This window comes from Equus caballus, chromosome 11 (assembly GCF_041296265.1).
Source record: "Equus caballus isolate H_3958 breed thoroughbred chromosome 11, TB-T2T, whole genome shotgun sequence".
In the NCBI taxonomy this organism is placed as follows: Eukaryota; Metazoa; Chordata; class Mammalia; order Perissodactyla; family Equidae; genus Equus; species Equus caballus.
This window is the reverse complement of record NC_091694.1, coordinates 60290467-60312204: the sequence shown is the minus strand read 5'-3', so window position 1 is coordinate 60312204 and position 21738 is coordinate 60290467. Positions and strand designations below refer to the sequence as shown.

Sequence of the window (21738 nt, the reverse complement as noted above, 5' to 3'; positions counted from 1 at the left end):
AAGCCTTTGTCTGGGTGCTGGCAGAGACGGGGGGCCGAAAGGATCTCCGTGGGGAGACATATACTTCAGCTGAAGCACGCAACCTCCTCCCCAAAGGAACACAACCAATCTTATAAATAATTTTTTATTCTCCGTACAAAAACTTCTGAACCTATGAAAATAAAGTTTGCAAAAGGCAAAGTAACACTTGAGCCTCGGAGGGCAGGAGGCTGGTGCCCCCAGATCTACACCATGCACAGGCCTCCCCAGAAGGGCGAGAAGCGCCTTGGGGCAGGGCCTCCGTGCTGGCCGGGAAGGCCAAGTCGGCCCCCTCAGCTCAGTAAAATGTACCCCTTTCTTCTCTCTGGACAGGACAAGGGAAAGCCACGGGGTGCCTGCGGGCCGAGGCGACACCGGCCCGCCGGCCCCTGCAATCCCCCGACCGCCCACGAGGGGTCAGCACCACCCTGGCCGCGGCTCATCGGGTCGGAGCCGGCAGGGCGGTGAGATGGCGCTCACTCCGTCCTTCCAGGTGAAAAGGCAAAGTCCCCGAGGGTCTCCCACCCCCCTCCCCCCCGGGATAGTGCAGTCCGAGGGTGAGCCGGGCACACCGGCCGTCCAGGCTCCAGCCCGAGGCACAGCCGGACGGCGCCGGGCGCCGCGGGGTCTAGCCGGTGGTGACGGTGGTCCCGCCGCCCAGGCGCAGGAGCATCTGCTGGCAGTCGTGCAGCAGCCGGCGATCGCCGAGCTTCTCGAGCGTGCGCGCCGCCTCGGCCAGCATGCCCACGCGCTGCCCGGGCGCCGACAGGAATCCGGGCGGCAGGTAGCAGGACGCCAGCAGCAGAGCCTCCGCGCGCTCCCGCCGCGTGGGCCGCGGCTCCAACTCCGCCGCCGCGCCTGCGCACACGCCGCGTCAGGGGCCGCGCGCCCGGGCAGGGTCCCGCCAGCCTTCAGCTCCGGCGCACGCGGCCCCTCGGCCCCCTGGCCGGCCGGTCCCGTGGAACACAGACTCGGGGGCTCGACGGCGCAGTCACCCGTCCCACAGCGGACAGTGCCCCCTCCGCGATTCCATCAGGTAACCAGCGCCGAGCCCCTAGGTCTGCCTCTAACACAGCCTCCCTCAGCATACATCAACCCTGCCGGGGCCCTTCCCACCCAGGCCGGGGGGAGGAAGCTGGGCCAGCCCCCGCCCCTACAAGGGCAGCCCCTTCTCACCTCCTTTGCCGCAGGGGCCTGCCCTCCTCCTCAGACTGCGGTCCAGGAGCTGGTGTGTCCGTGTGGGGCTGGCCCCTGCCATCAGCCGGGCCGTGGCTTCATGGAGGAACACCTGGGCAGGAGTGGGGGTTCAGGCCAGGTTCCCACTCTCCCCCTGCACCTGCTGCCTCCTGTCCCCATTGTGAGGTGAGGGGCTCGTGGGCACTCACCCTCCGCATAGCAGGCCGGAAGCTCTGTGCCAGACGCCTCAGGCCGCTCAGGTCCCGTTGGAAACCATGCAGCTCGAGGGCAGAGGCCTGGGCCCCGCTGCCCGGACCCTGGGAGGCCTGGGCTGGTGCGGGCAGCTGCTGCCGCCGCCACAGGCTAGTGCGTGCCACAAGGAGCAGGTCACACAGGAGCAGCTGCATGGCCTGGGGGTGGTGGGCAGGGCAGGGGTCATGGGGGGCTCCAGCTCTGGGAGGGTAGGGGTGGGGGCCCGCGGTGCCAGGGGCCGGCTCCGGGCTGCACTGCCGAGGCACTGCACCCGCCTCACACACGTGCAATGCAACAGCAATGCACCGCGGGGCCGCCCGCCTCTCCAGGCCCCCGCACCTGCCACTGCCACAGGAGCAGCCAGGGCCCTGCCACACCACTCACCACCCCTCCTCCTGGGGGTGGGGAAACTGAGGCCAGAAAGGTCAGCTGTTCTCTTCTGGACCCAAGCCTCAGCCTGGCCAGCTAGGCCCCCAGGCCTGTGCTGTTGGGCTAACTCCACAGTCTTCTGCAGCCCAAGGGGGAAAATCCAGAGAGTGGAAAGGCTGTGACCCCCCCCCCCCCCACAGACCTGCCAGGCCCCTGGCCCCACCCCTCACCTTGTCAATGGAGTTGCCAGCTGGTGTGGTAGCCAGGCTGTCCTGCAGGTACCCACTAGCCTTCTCACAGAGGGCCAGGCTCGCCGGGCCAGAGTCTGCCTTCCCGCGGCCCAGCAGGGCCCGGGCAGCCTTGAAGGAGTGCAGAGCTGCCCTGGGCAGGGGTCTCCTGTTGGGGCCAGGGCAGAGGAGTGATGGTCAGACCAGGCCACAGGCCCTCACTGAGCTCCCCAGTGCCCTGGTTCTGGCTTCATGGGGAAGAAAGCTGGCAACCCCAACTGCACAGAACAAAGGCCGGGGGCTGGCAGAGTGCTGGGGGGCTGGGAGAATCTGGCCCGCACTCACTCAGACTCCTGCAGGGCACGGGGCAGGTGTTCCACCAGCGGGTACAGCCGCTCGGCCGCCTCCTCATCCTGCCGCAGCCAGTGGGTCACCACAGCTGTCAGCGAGGCCCACCATTTGGCCACCGGGTCTGTGCCTGCAAGAGGGGGGCTCCCTGAAACTCAGCCACACTGAACCGGAGGCTGGGCTGATGTGGAGCTGGAGCTGAGCAGGGAATCACAGGGCAAGGGCCTGGGGGCTCACCAGTGGTGGTGGCCATGCTGGAGCTGATGGAGAAGCTGCAGGCCGGAGTCCCAGCAGCATCAGAACAGCTGTTCAGCAGCTGCAGATACCCGAGGGCGTCTGAGAATTCCCTGTGAGAGAACTGGCTGTCAGGACAGGTGGCAGGGGACCTGAAAGTCCTGGGGGGCACGGGCCTTCTCACCTCCCTACCAAAGCATAGCCTGACCCCCAGCTCTACAAAGTACCACTGTCTCCTCCTGCCAGGCTCGTGGAAAACTGAGAACCAGAGAGTCACTGATATGCACCTGAGGCCACACAGCCAGTAGACAGTAGCCTGGCTCTGGCCTCCTACAAAGGTCTCTGGACATAGCCATTTCCAGACTCCACTGTGGAGGGCTCTTGCCTTGTGGGGGGGCACAGGGACAACGCTTACCTGTCCCCATCAGCCGATCCAGGGCTGGGGTTGGGCTGGGCCACACAATTCAGCGCCCGCTCCAAGAGATGTTCACGGAATAGCTGAGTCACCTGGGCCAGGGGGTCCACTGTGGGGGGGAGCGAGTGAGGGGGGTGGTGGGAAGGGGCCCAGCCCTCCTCTCCACATCCACCCCTCACACTAGGGCTCCTTCCTGAGCACATGGGTGGGCCTGGCTCCTGGGCAGACGAAAGCTGGGAGACAGACATCCCAGCCACCCCTGGAGAGAAGAACCTCCTGTGGACAGGGTGATCCACTCAGGACCACGCCCTGTCGGCCCTGTCCAGGCCCTGTCTGACCTCCGCACTGCACAGCGCGGTTGCCTGGGATCACCTCCCAAATTAGCCAGCTGCCCCCAAATCCATCTCTCTGTTTGCTTCTGAAGAGCCCTAACTGAGATAGAGACCCAGCTCGGCCATCCTGTTCCTACAGCCCCACCGCAACAACAGAGGGCAGGGGAACAGACCAGGGTGGGCAGGGGCATCCAGAGATGCAGAGGACAAGGGACAGGACAGGAATGAGGATGAGGACTGGGAATGGGGGACGAAGGATACAGCTGGGGACAGGGGAAGGGACGGGGAACAGGGGACAGGCACAGAGGTGAGAGAGCACCTGGGTTCCCGGCCACGCTGTACAGGCTCTCCCGTGGGGCACCGCACACGGCCCAGTCCCCATCCACGAAGAAACGGTGGCCCACAGGGTGGCAGAGCCACTGCATGGCAAGAGGCACTGAGCCACTCTGTGCCAGGCAGGCCTGGCGGGCGCCGCTCAGGAAGATGCCCTGTAGGGGAGGGGAGCCGGGCGGTCACATAGGACCCAGGCAGGGGGTCAAACCCAGCCCCTGGTGAGCCCCCCCGTAACCAACCGCTGCCTCCTGTGCAGCCCCTTGTCTAGGGAGCCATTGGCCAGAGCTACAAAGACAAGCCCCCAGCCCTTTCCCCACCGGCCCACGGCCCACTCACTGTCAGAAAATGCAAGGCCCGTGGGAGACTGGTCTTGACCCTCAGTGCAGCCGCCACATAGATCTCAGCCAGTGTGGCCGTGGACACGGCGTCCCCTGCACACTCCCCCAGGTTCACGGCACTCAGCGCCAGGCTGGCGGCAGCGAGGGGCCCGCCTGAGTACTTCCCTGGAAAACAGGCGGGGGTGAGGCCGCGGCGGTGCAGGCAGCAGGAGCCCCGGGCCCACTCCTCACCGTCATACCCATAGTGTGCAGCTGGTGCAGCTGGTGGTAGACCAGGGCTGCCTCTCGGGCACTGGCGCGGGCGTCTGCCTGCAGAGCACAGTCTCTTTGCAGGCCCCCTGCCCGGCCTGCCAGCCAACGGCCCACCCAGAGACGCTGCAGCAGGTGGCGGATGAGGTTCCAGAGCAGGCTACAGGCCAGGTCCAGGTGGGAGGTAGGCAGGGGTCGGCCCAGAGCCCGTAGGGCCAACCACAGCTGCTGGGTGGCCTGGGCAAAGTCCCCCTAAGGGTGAGGGTTTTCCAAGTGAGAAAAGTGGGGTCAGAGCATCCCTAACATATGACACCACTCTAGCTCCAAAGAGCCCTGCCCCTCGGGCTCCCCGCCATGACCTCAGTGTCCCTCAGCAGCACTGGGCTGGGCCCCCAGGGGTCGCTGGGGGCCTGAGGGGTAAACAAGAGTGAGGAGGACACGGCACATCTATGGTGTGCCCAGAGGGCAGGAAGAGGGGTGGTAGCACCTTCCCAGGTGCTGCCCGCATCCCTGCCCTGCCCTGCCCGCCCCCCCTCCACTCCCAGGGTCCGGTCCCTCACCCGGGCCAGGTCCAGGTCAGCCTGCTTGCGATGCCTCCAGAAGCGCACGGCGGGGCCTGAATGGGGCCGTGTGACTGGTTCTCCGTAGACAAAGAGAAGCGTTAAAGAGACTAGCACCAGCAGCCCATTAGTCAGCCAGATCAGGGGGGGCAGCAGCCACGGGGACCAGCCAGGGCCATCTGGGGGCAGAGAGAAGGGCTGGGGATACAGCTCCCAGGAAATCCAGAGCCCCAAGCCCACAGACCTAGGGTGTACACCCCCGAATCCCCCTTCCCACTTCTCTGCCCAAGATGCCCATGCTGACCTGTCCTACCTCTGCCCTCAGTGCCCAACATGTTGCGCCCAGGACGGTGGTTCATGCTGGTGGCATCCGAGGTGCCAGGGAGACCCCAGCTGCCCAGCAGAGACGCCAAGGGGTTACAGGAGAGGCAGAGGAAGACGAGTGTGCACAGGGCCAGGCGGGAGCGGTCCAGCATGCCCCGGCTGTGGGGGGACGGCAGCTGTTCTGGCTTCACCTGGTGGGGGTGGGCGGGGGGGTGAGGACAGAGCACGCTGGCCCCGAGAGCATGGCTTGGGGAAGGGGAGATCAGCACTCTGCCGACCTTCCTGTGGGACCCCACGTGGCTCCAGGCCTCAGGTTTTCTGTCTATAAAATGGAAGGTGGACTACGGTGGGGGCCCCTTCCTAACCCGGCTCTGGGCTCAGAGGCTCTCACTGGGCGACGGGACGGGGCAGCACTGTGGGCCAACCTGGCTGTCCTCGAAGACGGGGCTGTCGGGTTCCGAGTCACTGCCGCTGCTCCTGCTGCCACTGCTCCTGCTGCCAAGAGACAAGGGGCTGCTCCGGGAGGGCGAGCCATCGTCGGAGGGGGGCGGGCTCAGCGTGTCCACCACTTCAGGCTTCATGCCCTCCATGGGCGTGTCCGTGTTTCCTCCACGGCTGCAGGCTGACGCCAGGTTCTTCAGAGATTCTGCGGGCCGGAGAGGAGCAGGGCTGGGCTGAAGGCTGACCTCTCAGCCCCAGAGCAGCCTAGGGCCCTGGGGGCCGGGGACTGGAGTTAGCTAGTGTCTGAGGGCCAGTTAGGGCCAAAGAAGGCGCTAAGGGTCCTTGTAGAGTCACAGCTCAAGGTGAGAGCAGAAGTGGGGCAGGGTTGGGGGCAGGGTCAGAACCCTGGGGCACTGGGAGGCCAGAACTCACTGCTTTTGTGGGCAGCAGTGCGCAGACTCAGGTTCTCCTGCTTGAGTTTCTGGTTGCTCTGTTGTAGGAAGCGGATGTAGTCGATGGCCTTGCGCAAGACAGCAGATTTATTCAGCTGCAGGGGGTAGGAGGGAGACAGCCCAAGTGGTGGGTCGGCCTGGCAAGTGGCCACCTAGGCAAGGGGGGGCGGGGCTACGTGGCAACACAGCTACCTCAGGGCCTTTGTACTTGCTGTTTTCCTTCTACATGGAATGCTCCTCCCCTAGTAGAACCTACCTCCCGGATGGGCATAAGGATTAATACGTAAAATGCATACAATGGGGTCTGGCTTAACTGCTATTATTATCATCACCATCGTCATGCCTCACTCCCTCACCTCCTTCAGGTCTTGGCTTATGTGTATCACCTGTGGGAGGCTTTCCCTGACCAGCTGATTCAGATGTGCAACCCTCACCATCCCTCTTCCAGCTTTATTCTCCTCCGTGGCCCTTTCACCACCCGGCACAGTCTAACACTTATTGACCCTGTTTATTGTCCCCCCACTGGAACGTCAGCTCCTTGACAACCGGGTTTTCGTCTGTCTGTTCACTGCAGTCTCCAGGGTGCCTAGAAGAGCCCCTGGTACACAGTTTAGTGGCAGGAAAGTTTACTCAGTATGATAAGTTTAGCAGAATAAAGGGCACTGGTTCGGCCCAACTTGGCTGCAGCCCCAGGGCCTGTCTGTGCAGGCTCCGCCCCAATCTTTCTCTTCCTCCCAGTTGCCTCCCTCCCCAAGGATCACCCCAGTCCATGCCTCCGCAGGCCTCTGCCCACACCTTTGCCTCAGTGCCCACCACCAGGTCTTTGAGCTCGACAATCTTGTCATTGATGGAGGAGCGGTAGCGTTTCTCGATGGCATTGTGGGCTGTGCGCTTCTCGCCACGGCTCTGGGCTGAGCCAGGGGCCTTGCCACCGGCTGCCAGCCGGTTGATGGGCAGCTTGTCAGGGTCCACGACTAGTGGCACTGTCGCTAGGATGGTTCCGCCACTCACCAGGGTCTGCAGGGCCAGACATGGGTTACCAGGTGGGCATGCGTGTGTGCAGACCCCACCCCCTTCCACCCTGCCCATGCCACCCACCTGTAAAGGCCCTGTCTGCACGGCTGTGCCAGGGGCCAGGGAGCTGATACTCGCTGCCTTCACAGTGGCTCCCACGTCTGTTTTCACGGTCGTCAGGAGCAGTGACTCTGCCTTGATGAAGTGCGGCTGCAGCAGGACCTGGGTGGGGAGAGGTCTCAGCCGCAAGCTGCAGTCTGGGCTAGGGGCTGCCACCTCCCTCATGCCTGACCAGACCCCCTCACCGGGACCTGCTGGATCTGCGAGGTCACAGTGGTTGTTCCAGGGGCCACTGTGGGGGTGGCTGTGGCCGTCAACAGCTGTTGGGGAGCCGTGTTCTGGACCTGGGTTTGCAAGGAGCCGGGCGGGACCGCTGGCAGGGAAGCCAGCGGCAGGCCAGGCAGTGGCTGCAGGGTGCTCCCTGGAGGGCTCCCTGCAGAGAAAAAGGCTAGGGCTGCGGACACAGGCTGACCTCACCAACTTTCAATCTGCCCCTCAGCTCCTTATCACCCTGTGACCTTGGATGAGTCATTACCTCCTGTGGCCTCAGTTTCCCTTCTGGACAGGCCCCACTTGGGACCCTGATGCCAATGTGTGAGCTTTCCAAGCAGGCATTTGTCTCTGGAAGGGCAGCATTGCTGTGGATGCCCCGGCAGAGCAGGACACACTGCTCAAGCCCAGGACAACCAGGGCACAGGGCTGGGAGTAGTGGAGGGTCTCTGGCGCAGAGTGGTGACCCGATTTCTAAAGCCTGCAGATTCCTCTGCAGAGACCACAGGAGACCCTTCTCCCTGTGCTCCTGCCATCCCCTCCCTCCACAAGCCCCCTTACCTGTGGAGAAGCCTCCAGAAGGGCTGGGATAGCCCAGCACAGGGGCAGAGCTGAACTGCGGTGGGGCTGGGGCAGAAAAGCTCTGGGGCAGGAGGCCCCCTGGCAGGGGCTGTGGAGTGGCGGGCTGTAGGACAGTCAGTGGCACTGGCTCCTCCTTGATACCAGGGCCGGGGGAGAACGCAGGCACAGATGGGTACATCTTCAGTGGGGTCGGTGCAGGTGGGGGAGGGGATAAGGGGGGAGGTGTCGCCTTGGGTCCTCCCAGGAAGCCTTCAAGTGGGGAGCTCATCATGGCAGGAGATGGCGATAAGCTGCCCGGGGAGCTGACATCGGGACTGGCAGGGTCTGTGCCTCCTGCTCTGCCCCCAGCATAGGGGGGGTCAAACAGGCCAGGGAAGTCGCTGTCCTGGTTGTTGATGAGCTGAAGCATGTCTGGGAAAAGGAGAAGAGGCTGTGTGAGCGACAGTGGGGCGGGGGCTGGCCCCATACAGGGCATCACACATTTGCATGCCCCTTGTCCACACAACTGTCCATGTGCAAGCAACGCCATGGAAATAGAAAGCCACGCACATGAGCCTGTGCTCCTGGACACACAGCCTTTTCTTGGGCCTCTGTGACCACTAGAGCAGGGCCTGGTGCCTCATATGTATCAAACAGCCCTTGCAATGACTGGACAAGGCCAGTGCCATGCAGGGCCAGGGCCCGAGGAACTTGCCCCACTTAGAGAGAGGCTCAGGGAGAACTGGGGCTTGGGCCCAAGACTGCTGACTTCAGGGCTGCCATCACCAGGCCATTCCTCCACAGAACATACCAAGGCTGGGGGCAGAGCCAGCTGCTGGCCACATGTGTGCCGACCAGTGTGTCTCGGCACGTCCTGGGTATCAGCAGACCCTGTCTGCAGCCAAGCAGCCCTGAGACCTGGCCACTCAAGGCTTCAGTTTCCCCTCTGTAAAAGTGAACGCTGTCTGCCCTGACTCCTTCCTCCTGTGCAGACTGGGATATGCTCCTTGCTGCAGCCCCAGCCTCACCACAGGCCTCTCCCCAAGTTGGCAGTTAGCAGCCTGGCTGGTCAGCCTGGAGCCCTCTAACCCACTGGGGACACTCAATGGGTCAAAGTGCTCTGCAGAAGCCATGAGCACGTCCCTGGGAGCCCCAGGTGCCCCCAAGATCTCCAGCCTGAGCCTCCAGCCCTGCCCACCACCGGCTTGAGGTGGAGCCCTGGGCCAACAGCCTCCTCGCACTGGGCCTCAGTTTCCCCATGTGTACAACAGAAAAGGTTAAACCCCTTTTGGCAGGGCTGCTGCGAGGCTTTGCTGGGCAGGCAGCTGGCACAGAGTAGGAACTCAGTATTGCCTGACGCCTTCCTACTGCCAGGCGCCCAGGCAGGAAACGACTGCAGGAGGGGACCTCGCTCCGGCTCCAGCAGAGCAACCAGGTTTACATAGATCATAAAGGACTTTGCCTTGCAGGATCTCCCATCTCTCACCCTGGTCCTCATGAGCCCCTCTGATAGATGGAGAAACTAAGGCCCTGAAAGAAACACCAACTGACTCCAGGACTGGGAGCCCGGACTTGGACAAAAGGGGGGCCCCGCCGGGAGACAGACTGTCAGCTGGCCCTCCTCCCTGCTTCTTCCCCCTCTGCCCGGCAGGGAGCAGAGGACGTGGGGAGCCACCTCTCACGCCAAACGTTGCGGTGGGGGTGCTTACTGAGGCCAGGGGGTGTTCCACCCCCCTAGCCGGGAACCGGCGCGTCCCCCTCGGGAACTGGCTCTTTCCTACTGGCACTTCCCAGGCGGCGGCCACCCCGCAGCGGAGATGGAGGCTCTGTAACAAAGGGGTGGGGGTCCTCCAAAAATACCTTCGAACGTGCAGTCCATGGCTCTCGGCCGCGCGCCGCCCCTCGGGCTCCCGGCGCCGGCCCCGTCTGCGCGCCGCCTTCACCTGTCAGGCCGGGCCTTTAAGCCCGCGGCGCCCCGCCCGCCGCGCAGGCCCCGCCCCGCCCCGCGCGGGCCCCGCCCCTGGGCCGCGGGCCGGGCGTGGGGTGAGCGCGCGCGGCCAATCAGCGGCCGCGCCGCCCGGGGCTCGCGGCCCCGCCCGTCCGGTGGCGGCGCGGCTCGCCTTCTTCCCGCCGGACGGGCCCGGGTTACTCGCGGGCGCCGACCTCCGCCGGGGTTACTGGCGGTCACAGGCGGCTCCCACCACCTCCGTCACCGCTCAGAGAAGTGCCGCGGAGGGGGCGCGGCCCGGGAAGACGCGGGCAGGGATGCCCCCCACCCCCGGAGCTCTGTGCTGGAAATCGTTGGCTCGTTGAGCATCTGACCGCTCTGAGCCTTAGTTTACTCCTCTAGCAAATGGGACGATCACGCCTCCCAGGCATCGGATGGGAGGCGTAAAGAAGATAATGGGTGCGGCGCTCTGTACCAAGAGGCGTTTAATTAAGGCCAAGGGCTGCCTGGTGGTGGGTGCGGGGACCTCCCCATCCTGGGGCAGCCCTGGCATGAGGCCACCCCCACCCCAACCACGCGGACCCCTGATAACAGGTCACTGCCTGGAAACTGAGACCCAGAGTGAGGAAGGGAAACCCCTACCCCAAATTACACATCCAGGTAATCCTTGAACCCGAGTCTCCTGACTCCCAGCACAGATGTGCCTTTCCAGAGGGGCCTGGGTCAGAGATGGGGGCAGGAGAGGGGTCGGTGAAGTCTGCCCTGCTCCCCAAACTATCACAGCCCCCCAGCAGTCACTAGATGAAGCACTGGAGGGTCCCGGAAGGCCAAGCTGCCACCCGATCCTTGGGACAGAGGTCAGGAAGGCAGGGGTGTCAGCCCTAGGGTGACAGGCTCTGAAGGTCTTTTGAGGGGGTACCTAGGCCTATCTCCCTTCCTGTGTAAGATCAAAGCTCGACACACACACACATGAATAGAGCCTGGCCAGCAGCCCAGGTTGCCACCTCAGGCTTCTGTGGCTCAGCAGACGATCACCACGGCCGGGCCCAGCTCCCAGCTGTGGCATCAGCCCTTCCTCCCTCCTGCTCCCTGCCTCCTGCAGCCTTGCCCCCGAATCCTGCGAGGGCAGGCATAGCAACTAAGCAGCCGGTGTTGAGGAGCTGGAGGCCCTCCTGGCCCTGATTGCTCTCCCTCTCCAGGAGCCTAAACGAGGAGACTCGGCCTCGTCTCCCCTACTCACATCCAGTGCCCCTGTCACCAGGTCCTCCCGCAGCATTCTGCTCCTGCACCTCCACCTCCCTCTCTCCTTAGCCTGTGGGTGTTCACACTCTCCCTTACGGAAAAAAAACAAAACAAAGCATTGCTGTTGGAAGGGCCCTGACCTCACCTGAGTAACTTAAGACAGGGAACACTTTCAAAACAGACCCTCACAGCTCCATTCTTCCCTTACTGTGTTCCCCAGTTTTGAGCCCAGAATGTGGCAGGTCCGACAAGGGCCCGGGCCAGCCACCCCTGCAGGTGTCGAGCCTGGGCCTCCCACTTCCTGCCCCATCCTTCTCTCCTTCACCACATTTCCTTGCCTCTTTTTGTCTCCATTTCTCACATCTTTGTGGCTCTGCACCCATCCCATCCAGACTCAGGAGCAGGAGGGAGAGGACAGTCACTCACTGACCCCCTGACAGTAGCAGGAGTTAGGAAAGGCTTCGAGAGGAGGGCTGACCTTGGAGTGGAAGACAGGATCCAAGATGCAGCCTGAAAGAGGGCCTGCCGCTGGCAGCACCTGGGGGCATGCAGCCGGCCGTCCCTCGAACTCAGGGTCTGCCCAGCCCCCCACCTCGCTCTCCTCTGGGGTGGGATCTGCTGCCGATTTCTGCAGAGGTTGGGAGCCAGGGCTAGGAGTGGGGGTGGAAATTCAGGAGCCCCGCCCGCAGCCACCCCACAGAGATACAGCCAAGGGGATGCGCCTTCCCTCTGCCCCTCAGCAGGTCACTCCCATCTCTGAGCCTCCGCCCCTGGTCTCCAGAGGGAGGCATTCTAGGAGAACAAGCCTATGAAGCACCCACCACTCAGCAAGGCCTCAGCAAAGGTTATTCCCTCTGCAGCTGCCGGAATGGTCTAGAATTGGATGTCAGGCAGCGACTTGCCCGATACTTGCAATGTTCAAGTTGGAGATCCATAACCATTTGACAGAGACTGTTTCTAGAGTTCACAGGGCAGGGACTAGGGTGAGGCAGGAGAGGCACCTGGGGTGCGCAGTTTAAAGCAGCCCCCTCCTGCCTCACAGCAGGGCCCAGAGGCTGCCACGGCTCCCAGACCACGGGCCACTTTTAAGCTAGCTAAGCTGCTCCAACGACAGGAGGCCGCGCGTGTGGCCCTGTGCGGACTCTGCACACGGGGAAGACAATGCACAGGCTCAGCCTCAGGGCCATCTCCCAGCCCCTATCTTTCACCTTCCTCGCCCCGCCCCGAGCCTGGATCCCTCCTTTTCCTCTCCTACCTGATTCTATCAGGACCCAACAGAAAATCTGAACCCCCCCATCCCCTTCTCTGGCTCTACCTTCAAACCTCCCTCTGAAGGCAGATGTGGGGCAGCCTTTTATTCTCCGGCCTGCTTGTTCAGTGAGACCATGATGGCAACCCTGCGAGGGCCCCACACCACAAACTTGGAGGAGCCCAGCTCTGACCATCACAGGAGCCTGCAGCCCATCCGACCTGCATGAGGCCTTGGACTCCCAAGAAATTCTGTCTGCATGCCTCCCAGGACAGGGAGCTCACCACCTGCCCCACATGGCCCGGTCTGTGAAGCCCAGATCTGTTTCTGACAACATCTAACTGCCATTTCCTAAGTGTCTGCAGTGTGTCAGGCTGGTGCCAGGCACAGGGGGTACAGGGACACAGCCCAAAGACCTTCCCTCGTGGAGCTTATGTTCCAGTGAGGGAGACAAATGGTTTGCAAATACGTGGAGGAACGTGGGTACAGTGGTGGTGAGCACCATGCAGAAACTGAGGCAGTGTAAGTGGAGATCAGGTGGTCAGGGCAGACCTCTTTGAGGAGATGACATGTGAGCAGAGGCCTGAATGAAATGAAGGAGTGGGCCGAGAGGGAGGAAGACTGTCCTGGGCAGAAGGAACAGCAAGTGCAAAGGACCTGAGGTGGGAGCAAACTTGGTACAATGTCGACAAACTAGGCAGCCAGTGTGGCTGGAGCAGAGGGAGCAGAGTGGGGCTGGAGGTCAGGGAGGCAGCCAAGGAGCTGGGATTCCAACCCAGGTTTGTCTGCCACCTGAGCCAAGGACACTAATTCTCCAGGGAATGGGCAGCAAAGGGATCTGCAAACATTCCCACGCGGTGCAGACCACAAAGGCTGGCAACTGTGAGAAAGTGAGCGGCGTGAAGCAGCACTGCCACTGGGAGGACACGGGGCACGCTGGTGGGACATGGGGGCACTCCGCCTGGTCTGCCTGGTGGAGGGCGCTCACTCAACACTCCAGGAGCCAGGCCTGCACCTGGGCCGCCCCCGTCCCTGCTGCCCCCACCTGCGCCTCCTGCCTCCTCCCCAGGGCTCCGGTTGGCAGGTTCCTGTGTCCTCAGCCGGTCGTGTATGCAACAGGGCACGGGCTGCCCTTGGTGCACTGGGGGCCGCCAAGGGTGCCAGTGTGTGCCGGCTCTTCCCGGAACAGGATGGCCCGTGGCTGCAGCCCCAGGTGCACCTGGGCTTGGGGCCTCGAGACGATGAGGAAACTAAGGCTCAGAGGGGGGCCATGTGCCCAAGGCCCCACAGCTGCCAAGCGGCGAGTCTGGGGCTCCGAGCCAGGCCCGTGCGCCTCAGTGGCGGCCCCCCGGGAGTGAGCACGAAGCGCGAGCCGAGGAGGCCGCGAGCCCCAGGCCGCTCCCGCACTGCCTCCCTCCGAAGCCTCTTGCCACCAGAGGGCTGGGCCCGACCTGGGCAGCTCTGTGACCGCAGCATCACTCAGCCCAGGGCTGGGCACAGACCGGCCGAGTCAGGGGTGCGTGGACTCCGGGCCTCTGGCCGTCAGTCCCACCACCCGAGCTCCCGCCATGCCGGAGGTCCTGTGGCTGCCTTCTGAACATGCCACATTCCTTAATGCTGCCATGCACTTGCCCAGGCTGTTCCCTCAGCCAGGAATGCCCTTCCCACTATCTTTGTCTACCTGCCAAACTCCTATTCCTCTTTCAAAACTTGCTCTGATGTCATCTTCTCAGATTCCTCCCTCAGCTGTGCTGCTCCACACACCAGCTTCCAATTACACGGGCCGAGTGATCCTGAACACAGCCTGTCCAATGGCCGTTAAACAAGATGCCGGTCAGTGCCGACTCAGACACTGTGTCCTGGGTGTGAGCTCGGGGCACAGGCTTACTGTTCTGGCAGCTGAGGAACAACCCATGCACCGGACGCAGTGGGGGTCTGGGGGTAGACCCCTGCTGCTGAGCAACTGTTCCCAGTCTAGATAGCAGTGCCGTGCATTTCTTTATCTAAATTGTATCTGTTTCCCGCTTTGGGTTGTCTCCCTGCGGGCTGTTTTAAGCCTGAAGTAAGTGTGTTGGTTCAAAGGCAGTGTGCTGTTTTAGTGCTGCCAGGCTGCTCTCTGAAAAAGGTAAACCCCTTTACAACCTCTCCTGCCATTGTCCCATTTTCTTCTAGCATCACCAGCACTGGGTTTTATCGTTTTTGTTTACCTTTGGTTGCTTTGCTGAGTCCCAAGAGCTGTGTGACTGGAAGCTCGAAGGTGCTTTAATTTGCATCCGCAAGGCTGCCTTAAGGCATTCTGTGCAGTGAACCATCAACTGCGGCCAGAGACTCCCCTGCCTGCGCTTCGGCCCTCCTTCACCCGGGAAGCAGTCCCTCCTGGGCGCTGCCCCTCGCTGCTCGTCACAGGTCTCCCGCCCCTCTGACCTCCCCAGCAGCGCTGGGCCTGGGGCCAGGTGTCTTGAAGCCTCATTCCCTCATCTGTGCACTGCGAGGAGGTGACAATGGCATTTCTAAGGTTCCTTCCAGCCCTGGTCTCTCTCTCTCTTTTTTTTAAATATTTTATTTTTTCCTTTTTCTCCCCAAAGCCCCCCGTACATAGTTGTATATTCTTCGTTGTGGGTCCTTCTAGTTGTGGCATGTGGGACGCTGCCTCAGCGTGGTTTGATGAGCAGTGCCATGTCCGCGCCCAGGATTCCAACCAACGAAACACTGGGCCGCCTGCAGCGGAGCGCGCGAACTTAACCACTCGGCCATGGGGCCAGCCCCCTAGCCCTGGTCTCTTTATCTTTAATGGTAGCTAAGGACAGGGTGCTTCCTCCCCAGGGGGGATGGGGGGGAGGGCAAGGGGCTCCCCAATGGCCTTGCCCAGCCCCACCTTGTCTCCCATGCAAAGAACCAGAATCACCAGTGGTGGAGGCTGAGTTGGAACCATAGCCTAGAACCTCCTGGAAACTTCTAACACAGGCTCCTTTTATAATTGCTGCTAATATTTTTTAGGCTAAACATATTAGGTGCCAGGTCCTGGTTAGTGCTCTAAATAATGATGATACTACTAACTGGCATTGGTTGAGGGCCTAGTGTGTGCCATGTACTCTTAAGCCCTTGACTTAGATGAGCTCATCTGATGCCCACAACTCGAAGAAGCTGGTTCTATTTCTGTTCCCAGTACACTAATGGGAACCTGAAGGTCAGGTTAATCAGCCACTTGTCCGCAGTCACACAATAAGGGCTGGATCTGAAGCACTCTGGGCTCCAGCCTTTCAGCTACAGGGAGAATGGACCCCTGGGAGCGCAGGCCCAGGGTGTGACTGGGAGGCACAGGCTCGCTGGAGATAGCTGGTGGGTCATCCAGGGCCCGGGGAGGGGGGGCTGGGGGTTGAGCAGGGTTCCAGGGCAGGGTGAGTTTCTCCAGGCTGCAAACTCTCCCAGGTAAGATGGACCCCCAACCCTGCCCCACCTTCACCAAGTCCCAAACCCAGCAGGGAAGCCGTGTACCTGGAGCCAGTCTCAAAGACCCCCTTCCTAGGATCCCCCAAGTCCATCTCTAAGGCTCCCCACTCCCCTGACTCACCCGCTTGTAGGGCCGCATGGATGTGGGTCTCACACGTGTACAGCCCCAATCAGGTCCCAGGGTCACAGGGCACATCCACAGGGCCCGTGGCTGACAGGACACAAGGCCAGAGACACTTCCTCCGGCCAATGCACCATTCCCACCAGGGCTGCACCTGTCAGTGGGGCAAAGTCTAGATCCCAGGCCTCTGTCTGGCAGTGACCCCTGCCTGGGGCTGACCTGGTCACTTGGGATGTTTGTGTCCAGTGAGGTGACCATAGGGCAGCAGGTAACTCCCAGCCGCCTGCCTGGCTGCCTCCCTGGAGCCACTCCCATCGCTTCTCTCCGTCCCCCGAACCTTGTCCCCTCAGAGACGTTAGGGCTGGAACCCATGATGCTCAGGAGCAGCAAATCTCACAGCCTCCATCTCCTGCTTTCCAGGGGAGGCCCCTGAGGTTCAGAGAGGGCAAGGTACCTTCCCCAGGAAAAACAGCAATTCATGGCCACACTGGGAGGACACCACTTTCTGCTGCCCTAGACTGGACACGCTGGCTACCAAGAGGCAGAAAAAGGGATGGGAAGGGGAACAGGTTCTGACAGCAGAGGCTCTCTGAGGCTCCACCCCCGAGGGGCTCTGGACGTGGGAGTGAGAGGAGGGGCACCCTCCCAGGGCAGAGTGTGTCTGGGGCCTGGGAGTACCTGAGGCCTGAGCGCCTGACCGCCATGGGCCTAACACCCGTCCCAAGCTGCACTCAGGATTGCGCTCGCAGCCCCTCGGCCCACAGCTGCAAGGGGCCCAGAGCACAGAACGAGACAGGGAGGCCTGGGGGGAGACAGAGCCCACCAGAGGTCATGGTACACGGGAGCCAGGGTAAGCCTTCACCCACAGAACCAAGGACTCGTGGTGGCAGCCCCACCCCAAAGCCCGTTCACATGACACAGGGTTTGGCTGAGGCGGGTGGCAGGGCCAGGTGGGGCTCAAGGCCCTTGGCTGGCTCCCTGGTGCCAGTCCTCAGTCTCATGACTCAAAGGGAGGGGGAGGCAGCCACATGGCCTCTGACCCTTCTATGACCCACTCCCAGACCCCCAGCACAGCCCCACAGGGAGCAGCCCCCTGGGTTCCCTTACGCCTTGGCCCCTCACCCCACCCCAACTCTTAGGAGCCCAGCAATTAAGAGCATGGGCTCTGGAGCCCGCAGCCAGGGTTTGAATCCTGGCTCGGCCATGTTCTGCCTGTGTGACCTTGGGCAAGTCACTTAACCTCTCTGTGCCTCAAGGCACTCATCTGTAAGACGACAATCATAAGTCTCCCTGCTTGGGGTTGCTGGGAGGACTCAATGGTCAGCACAATGCCTGGCATACCGTAAGTGCTCAGTTACTGTTCCCTATTCTCGCTGTAACCCTCCAGCATGGCTATCAGCGGGAACTCCTGACACACAACCCCAGCATGACACAGCCGTGCTCTGACCCCTCAGACTTCCCACGGCCCCCGGAACCCAATCCAGCTCCCCATCCTGGCACTCAAGGCCCGCCTGGCCCACCTCTCAACCCTCAGTCCTTTCAGGGGCCCTGCCCTTCCCACCCCCCTGTCACCTGTCTCTAGACCTTCTGGAACCTGCCCAGCTCCACAGGCAGGGTAAAAGCCTCGAGAGCAGGCCTGGCCTCTGAGCAGCAGTTCCCATCCCAGAGCCTCGGTCCATGGAACGAAGCAAGGATCCGTCCAGGCTAAGACTGGCCTCGGGGTGTCCACTCAGCGCAGACCATGAGCACAAAACAACCCAGATGCCCATCAACGGGGGCCGAGCGGGTAACCAAGGACCCTGACTGTTGTCTGGCTGCTGACATGGGACAAAGCAGGCTGCAACCTGCTGTGCACCAGTGGGCCTGCTCGAGCTCATCAAAGCCTGGAGAAGTGGCAGCCTGGGGCTGGGCTGGCCAGGGAGTGGCTGTAAAGTGGCACGAGGGGTCTCACTGGGGATGTAAATCTTCTACAACTAACTGGTGACCGTCATAAGACTTGGTAAATTTCCTAAAACTCACTGAATTGTACACTTAAAATGGGTAAATCTTACAGTAGATAAATTAAACCTCAACGAAGATTTTTTTAAAAAATAGATCAGGAGTGTGCAGCCATTCCAAAAAACTACATACATCTGCGCACACAGGAAATAATCCCCCACATAATTAACAGAGCTGATCTGTGGGCGGGGGGTTTAGGAAAGATTTTATTTTCTCCTTTTTCCTCACCTGCACTTTCTAATTTTTCTACAGTACAAAGAGATTAGCTGTATAATTGGGGAAAAGAACAGAAAGTGTGGATAAAGACCAAGGAGTCCTCTGCTGCAGTGGACAAAGTTCACGTCCCCCCCCAGCGAGAGTCCCCCGTTGTCCCCTTTCTCTCACAGAGCAGAGCTGGGGCAGGTCTGATCTCCAATGGCCCCCTGCCCCTACAGCTGCCCGAGCCTGGCCTTTGCAGCTGAGGAGATAATGTTTCTATAAGTCAGTCAATGAAGAAAGGGCTGTGCCAGACCTGTGGCCCAGATACACCTGCTCTGATTCGACCGTCCCAACTCCCCTGGGAAGGGAGGCATCTGCATGAGGAGGGGGAAGCAGGCTCGGAGGGTGACAGGGCTGGGGCTCGAGGGCAGAGTGAGTGAGCAGTGTCCAGATTCGAGCCCTGACTGCAATCGCAGGCCCTCACTGCCTGGTCCTGGTGCCTCATCAGCCACACCCACTGGGCCCAGCGCTCGGGGAACTGTTAGTTGACTCAGGCTCAGGTCTCCCCAGTGTCTGGGGTTTTGTGGGTCATCACTCCGGAGTGCAGCGATGGGGGAGGCTGCTTTGGAAAAGTCCCACAATCAGGGTCTCTCTTCTCCGGCCCTCCCCTGGCCTGGCCCCAGGGGAAGGCGAGCAGATGAGGCCCTGGCTGGCAGCAGGACGGCAGGAGGCGGTGGCTTAGCTGTGTCTGTTTTGCCAACTCCAGGGTGGCCATGGGCTCCATGGACACATCCATTCAGGTTGTGGGAAGTTTGAGTTCTGTGCTCTTGGCCTCAGTTTCCCCATCAACCAAGTGCAACTTAGCGGGCATTGCTGAAACTGCAGGGCGATTTGCTGGGGCTTCAGTCTGCCCTGTCTGCAAAGTGGGGCAACAGCCTCCTAGCTGGCACCTGTTGCACCACCGGCCGCAACGCCCTTCTCTGGAGAACAGCCAGAGCGACGCATCCAGTCCTTTCCCGGGCCAACGCGGGGCCCTCCTTTTGCCTACCTTCCCAGCCTCACCTCCTGTGCATTCCTCTGACCCCTCCGACTCAGGGCCTTTGCCCTTGCCGTGCCCACGGCCTGGAAAAGTATCCTTCCCGGGCGGTCGGGGCTAACTCTCGGGTCTCAGCCCAAACCTCTGCGCAGAGAGGTCTCGCCCCACCACTCTACCCAAAGTAGCCCCACCCCTGCTCCACCCCAAGGTGCAACGAAATATCCGTTTGCGGGTTTCCTGGGGGATTTTTGTGCTCCCGAGAAAAGAGAGCCTGGGTCTGACTGTGAGCCCCCAGTGCCTAGGACGAGGCCTGGTATTCAGTAGATGCTCAATAAATGTGCGCCGAAGCGATCGATGCTCTTCTCTGGCTGGCAGAACCGGACCCCCGAGGGCAGGAGCGGGAAGGCGCGTCGCGCGCATGCGCAAGAGCTCCTGCGTCGGGTTGAACTCTCAGGCAGGAGGGAACGACCGCGAGTAACCCTGCGCTGACATCATGGCTGGGGCAGGGGCGGGGCCTCGGCGACGCCCGGGTCCCCAGCTCCCGCCGCTGCAGCCTCGGCTGAGGACGCGCTGGCCGCGCGGCGCGGAGCCCGGGGCGCCCGGAGGGGCACGTGCCCCAGCCCCGAGCCTCCAAGGGCCCCGGCACGTCCCCGAGGCCCGGGCAGCCCCGCAGGGCGCCCGGTGCACAGGACACAGGACATAGGGCCCAGGACACAGGGCATGGCGCACAGAGCCCAGGATACAGGGCACAGGGCCCAGGGCACAGGACCACAAGGCACGGCGCACAGGGCCCAGGATACAGGGCATAGGGCCCAGGGCACAGGACCACAGGGCACGGCGCACAGGGCACAGGGCCCAGGACACAGGGCATAGGGCACGGCGCACAGGGCACAGGACCACAGGGCACGGCGCACAGGGCACAGGGCCCAGGGCACAGGACCACAGGACCAGAGGGCACAGGGCACCGCGCACAGGGCCCAGGACCACAGGGCACGGCGCACAGGGCACAGGGCCCAGGACCACAGAGCACGGCGCATAGGGCAGAGGGCACGGGGCACGGGGCATAGGGCACAGGGCACGGCGCAGAGGGCCCGCCCAGAGACGCGGGCCGGGCGCCGCCTGCGCTCCCCACTGGCGCGGAGCCCAGCAGCCTGACGCACCTTCGATGTCGGTCAGCAGCGCCGCGTCCAGCTCGCACGGCTCGGCCAGCGCCTGCTCCAAGGCCACCTCGCTGAAGGGCGGCTCGTCCATGGCGCAGTCGCCTCCTCCGGGCGGCCCGCCTGGCCCGCCGCTGCGCACAGACTTTCGCAGGGAGCGCCGCGTCCGTCGGCCCGGCCGGCCCGCTGCCGCCGCCGTTGCGCGCGCTCGCGGTCCGCCCTGGCCTCCCTGGTGGCCCGGCGCCCGCGAAAAGTTGCTCGCAAACTGGCTCCCGGGCGGCCGCACCGCGGGGCGGGCGGGGCGGGGCGGGCACTGCGCGGGAGGCCCCGCCCCGGGCAGGCGGCCCCGCCCACCTGGGGCGAGCCGGAACCGGCTCCGGGTCTACCCTGCGAACCTGCCCCGCCTGCCCCCCCCCACCCCCCCGCTCCCCGTCAGAGGGCCCTCCGGTCATTCATTTCCCCCAGCCGCATGCTGGGCAGCCTCTGGCCGACTGCTGCGGGAGCTCGGGCAGGCCGGGCCCCTCCTTGGGCCTCAGTTTCTCTAGCACCAAGCAAGGGGGCTCAGTGGAAGCCCCAGGACTGGGCCCTTCCCAGAGGTCTCTGGACTTGGGGTGGAGGGTGGCCCGATAAACCTCATCCTAGATTTGGCTGTTCAGAACAAGACAGACCCGTCCAGGGTATAGCTGTAAGACCTGCTGTGTGGCCTTGGGCCAATTACACCGCCACTCTGTGCATCAGTTTCCTCGCTGTAACTGGGACTTGAGGATACCTCTCCATAGGCTGGCTAGGACCTTAGTGAAGACATGGAGGGAGGCTGGGCTGTGACATCAGCCTGCCCCTTCTCAGTCTCTCAGATCAGATTGGCCTCCTGAGGAGGAGGTGGCCCAAGGAGAACCTGGCAGAGGCTGGAATTTCCCATCCTACTTGATCTGGTTTCCTCCCAGATCCAGCTGTGGGGACAGCAGAAGGGCATGGGGGCCGGTGGGCCAGTCCAGCCCCTGAAGTTAGGCTGGCTTCAGTACCCAGGAGGGCAGGAAGACCCAGAGAGTTTTAAGGAACCCACCTGCCCAAGCTCACACAGCTACTCAGGGACAGCCACCCGGGGGGGGGGGGGGGGGGGGTGGCCCAGAGCTCTCTGACTCCAAGCTTGGTGCTTGTCCCTGGAGCAGTGGGAGGTGGGCAGGAGGCAGAGGCGGGCTGCACTTTAGACCTGAGCCAAGTTGTCCTGGATCGTGACAGGTGGGGCTGGGTCAGAGGACGCAGCTTGGCTGGCGAGAGGGCTGGAGACTGAACCCTGGGCCCTGTGGATTGAGGACTGAGCTAGGTGGCAGGGGAGGGGACCCAATGAGGTTGATTGAGATAAACC

At 62.5% G+C, this 21738-nt stretch overlaps 1 protein-coding gene and 1 non-coding gene across 9 annotated transcripts; both read right to left on the bottom strand.

The window, feature by feature from the left end:
• Positions 1-110: 110 nt before the first annotated feature.
• Positions 111-20674, bottom strand: SREBF1 (sterol regulatory element binding transcription factor 1). 8 transcript variants are annotated; one of them, XM_023653669.2, is made up of 19 exons: positions 20376-20674; positions 7974-8405; positions 7388-7575; positions 7167-7304; positions 6864-7085; positions 6049-6163; positions 5601-5821; positions 5165-5366; positions 4852-5030; positions 4282-4543; positions 4041-4207; positions 3691-3859; positions 3040-3148; positions 2628-2737; positions 2388-2520; positions 2046-2211; positions 1404-1604; positions 1195-1306; positions 111-876 (listed from the first exon to the last, which is right to left on the bottom strand). In XM_023653669.2, exons 1-19 carry the CDS (start codon positions 20464-20466, stop codon positions 647-649), a joined length of 3447 nt encoding a protein of 1148 aa, XP_023509437.2. In that variant the 5' UTR covers positions 20467-20674; the 3' UTR covers positions 111-646. The 8 variants fall into 8 exon arrangements, with proteins under 8 accessions (XP_023509437.2, XP_023509436.2, XP_023509442.2 ...); XM_023653668.2 differs by having other exon boundaries at positions 5156-5366; positions 20376-20673; XM_023653674.2 differs by having other exon boundaries at positions 4852-4931; positions 20376-20664.
• Positions 1697-1752, bottom strand: MIR33B (microRNA mir-33b). Its single transcript, NR_032910.1, has one exon. It is a non-coding gene; the product is annotated as a microRNA mir-33b (primary transcript).
• Positions 20675-21738: the final 1064 nt, after the last annotated feature.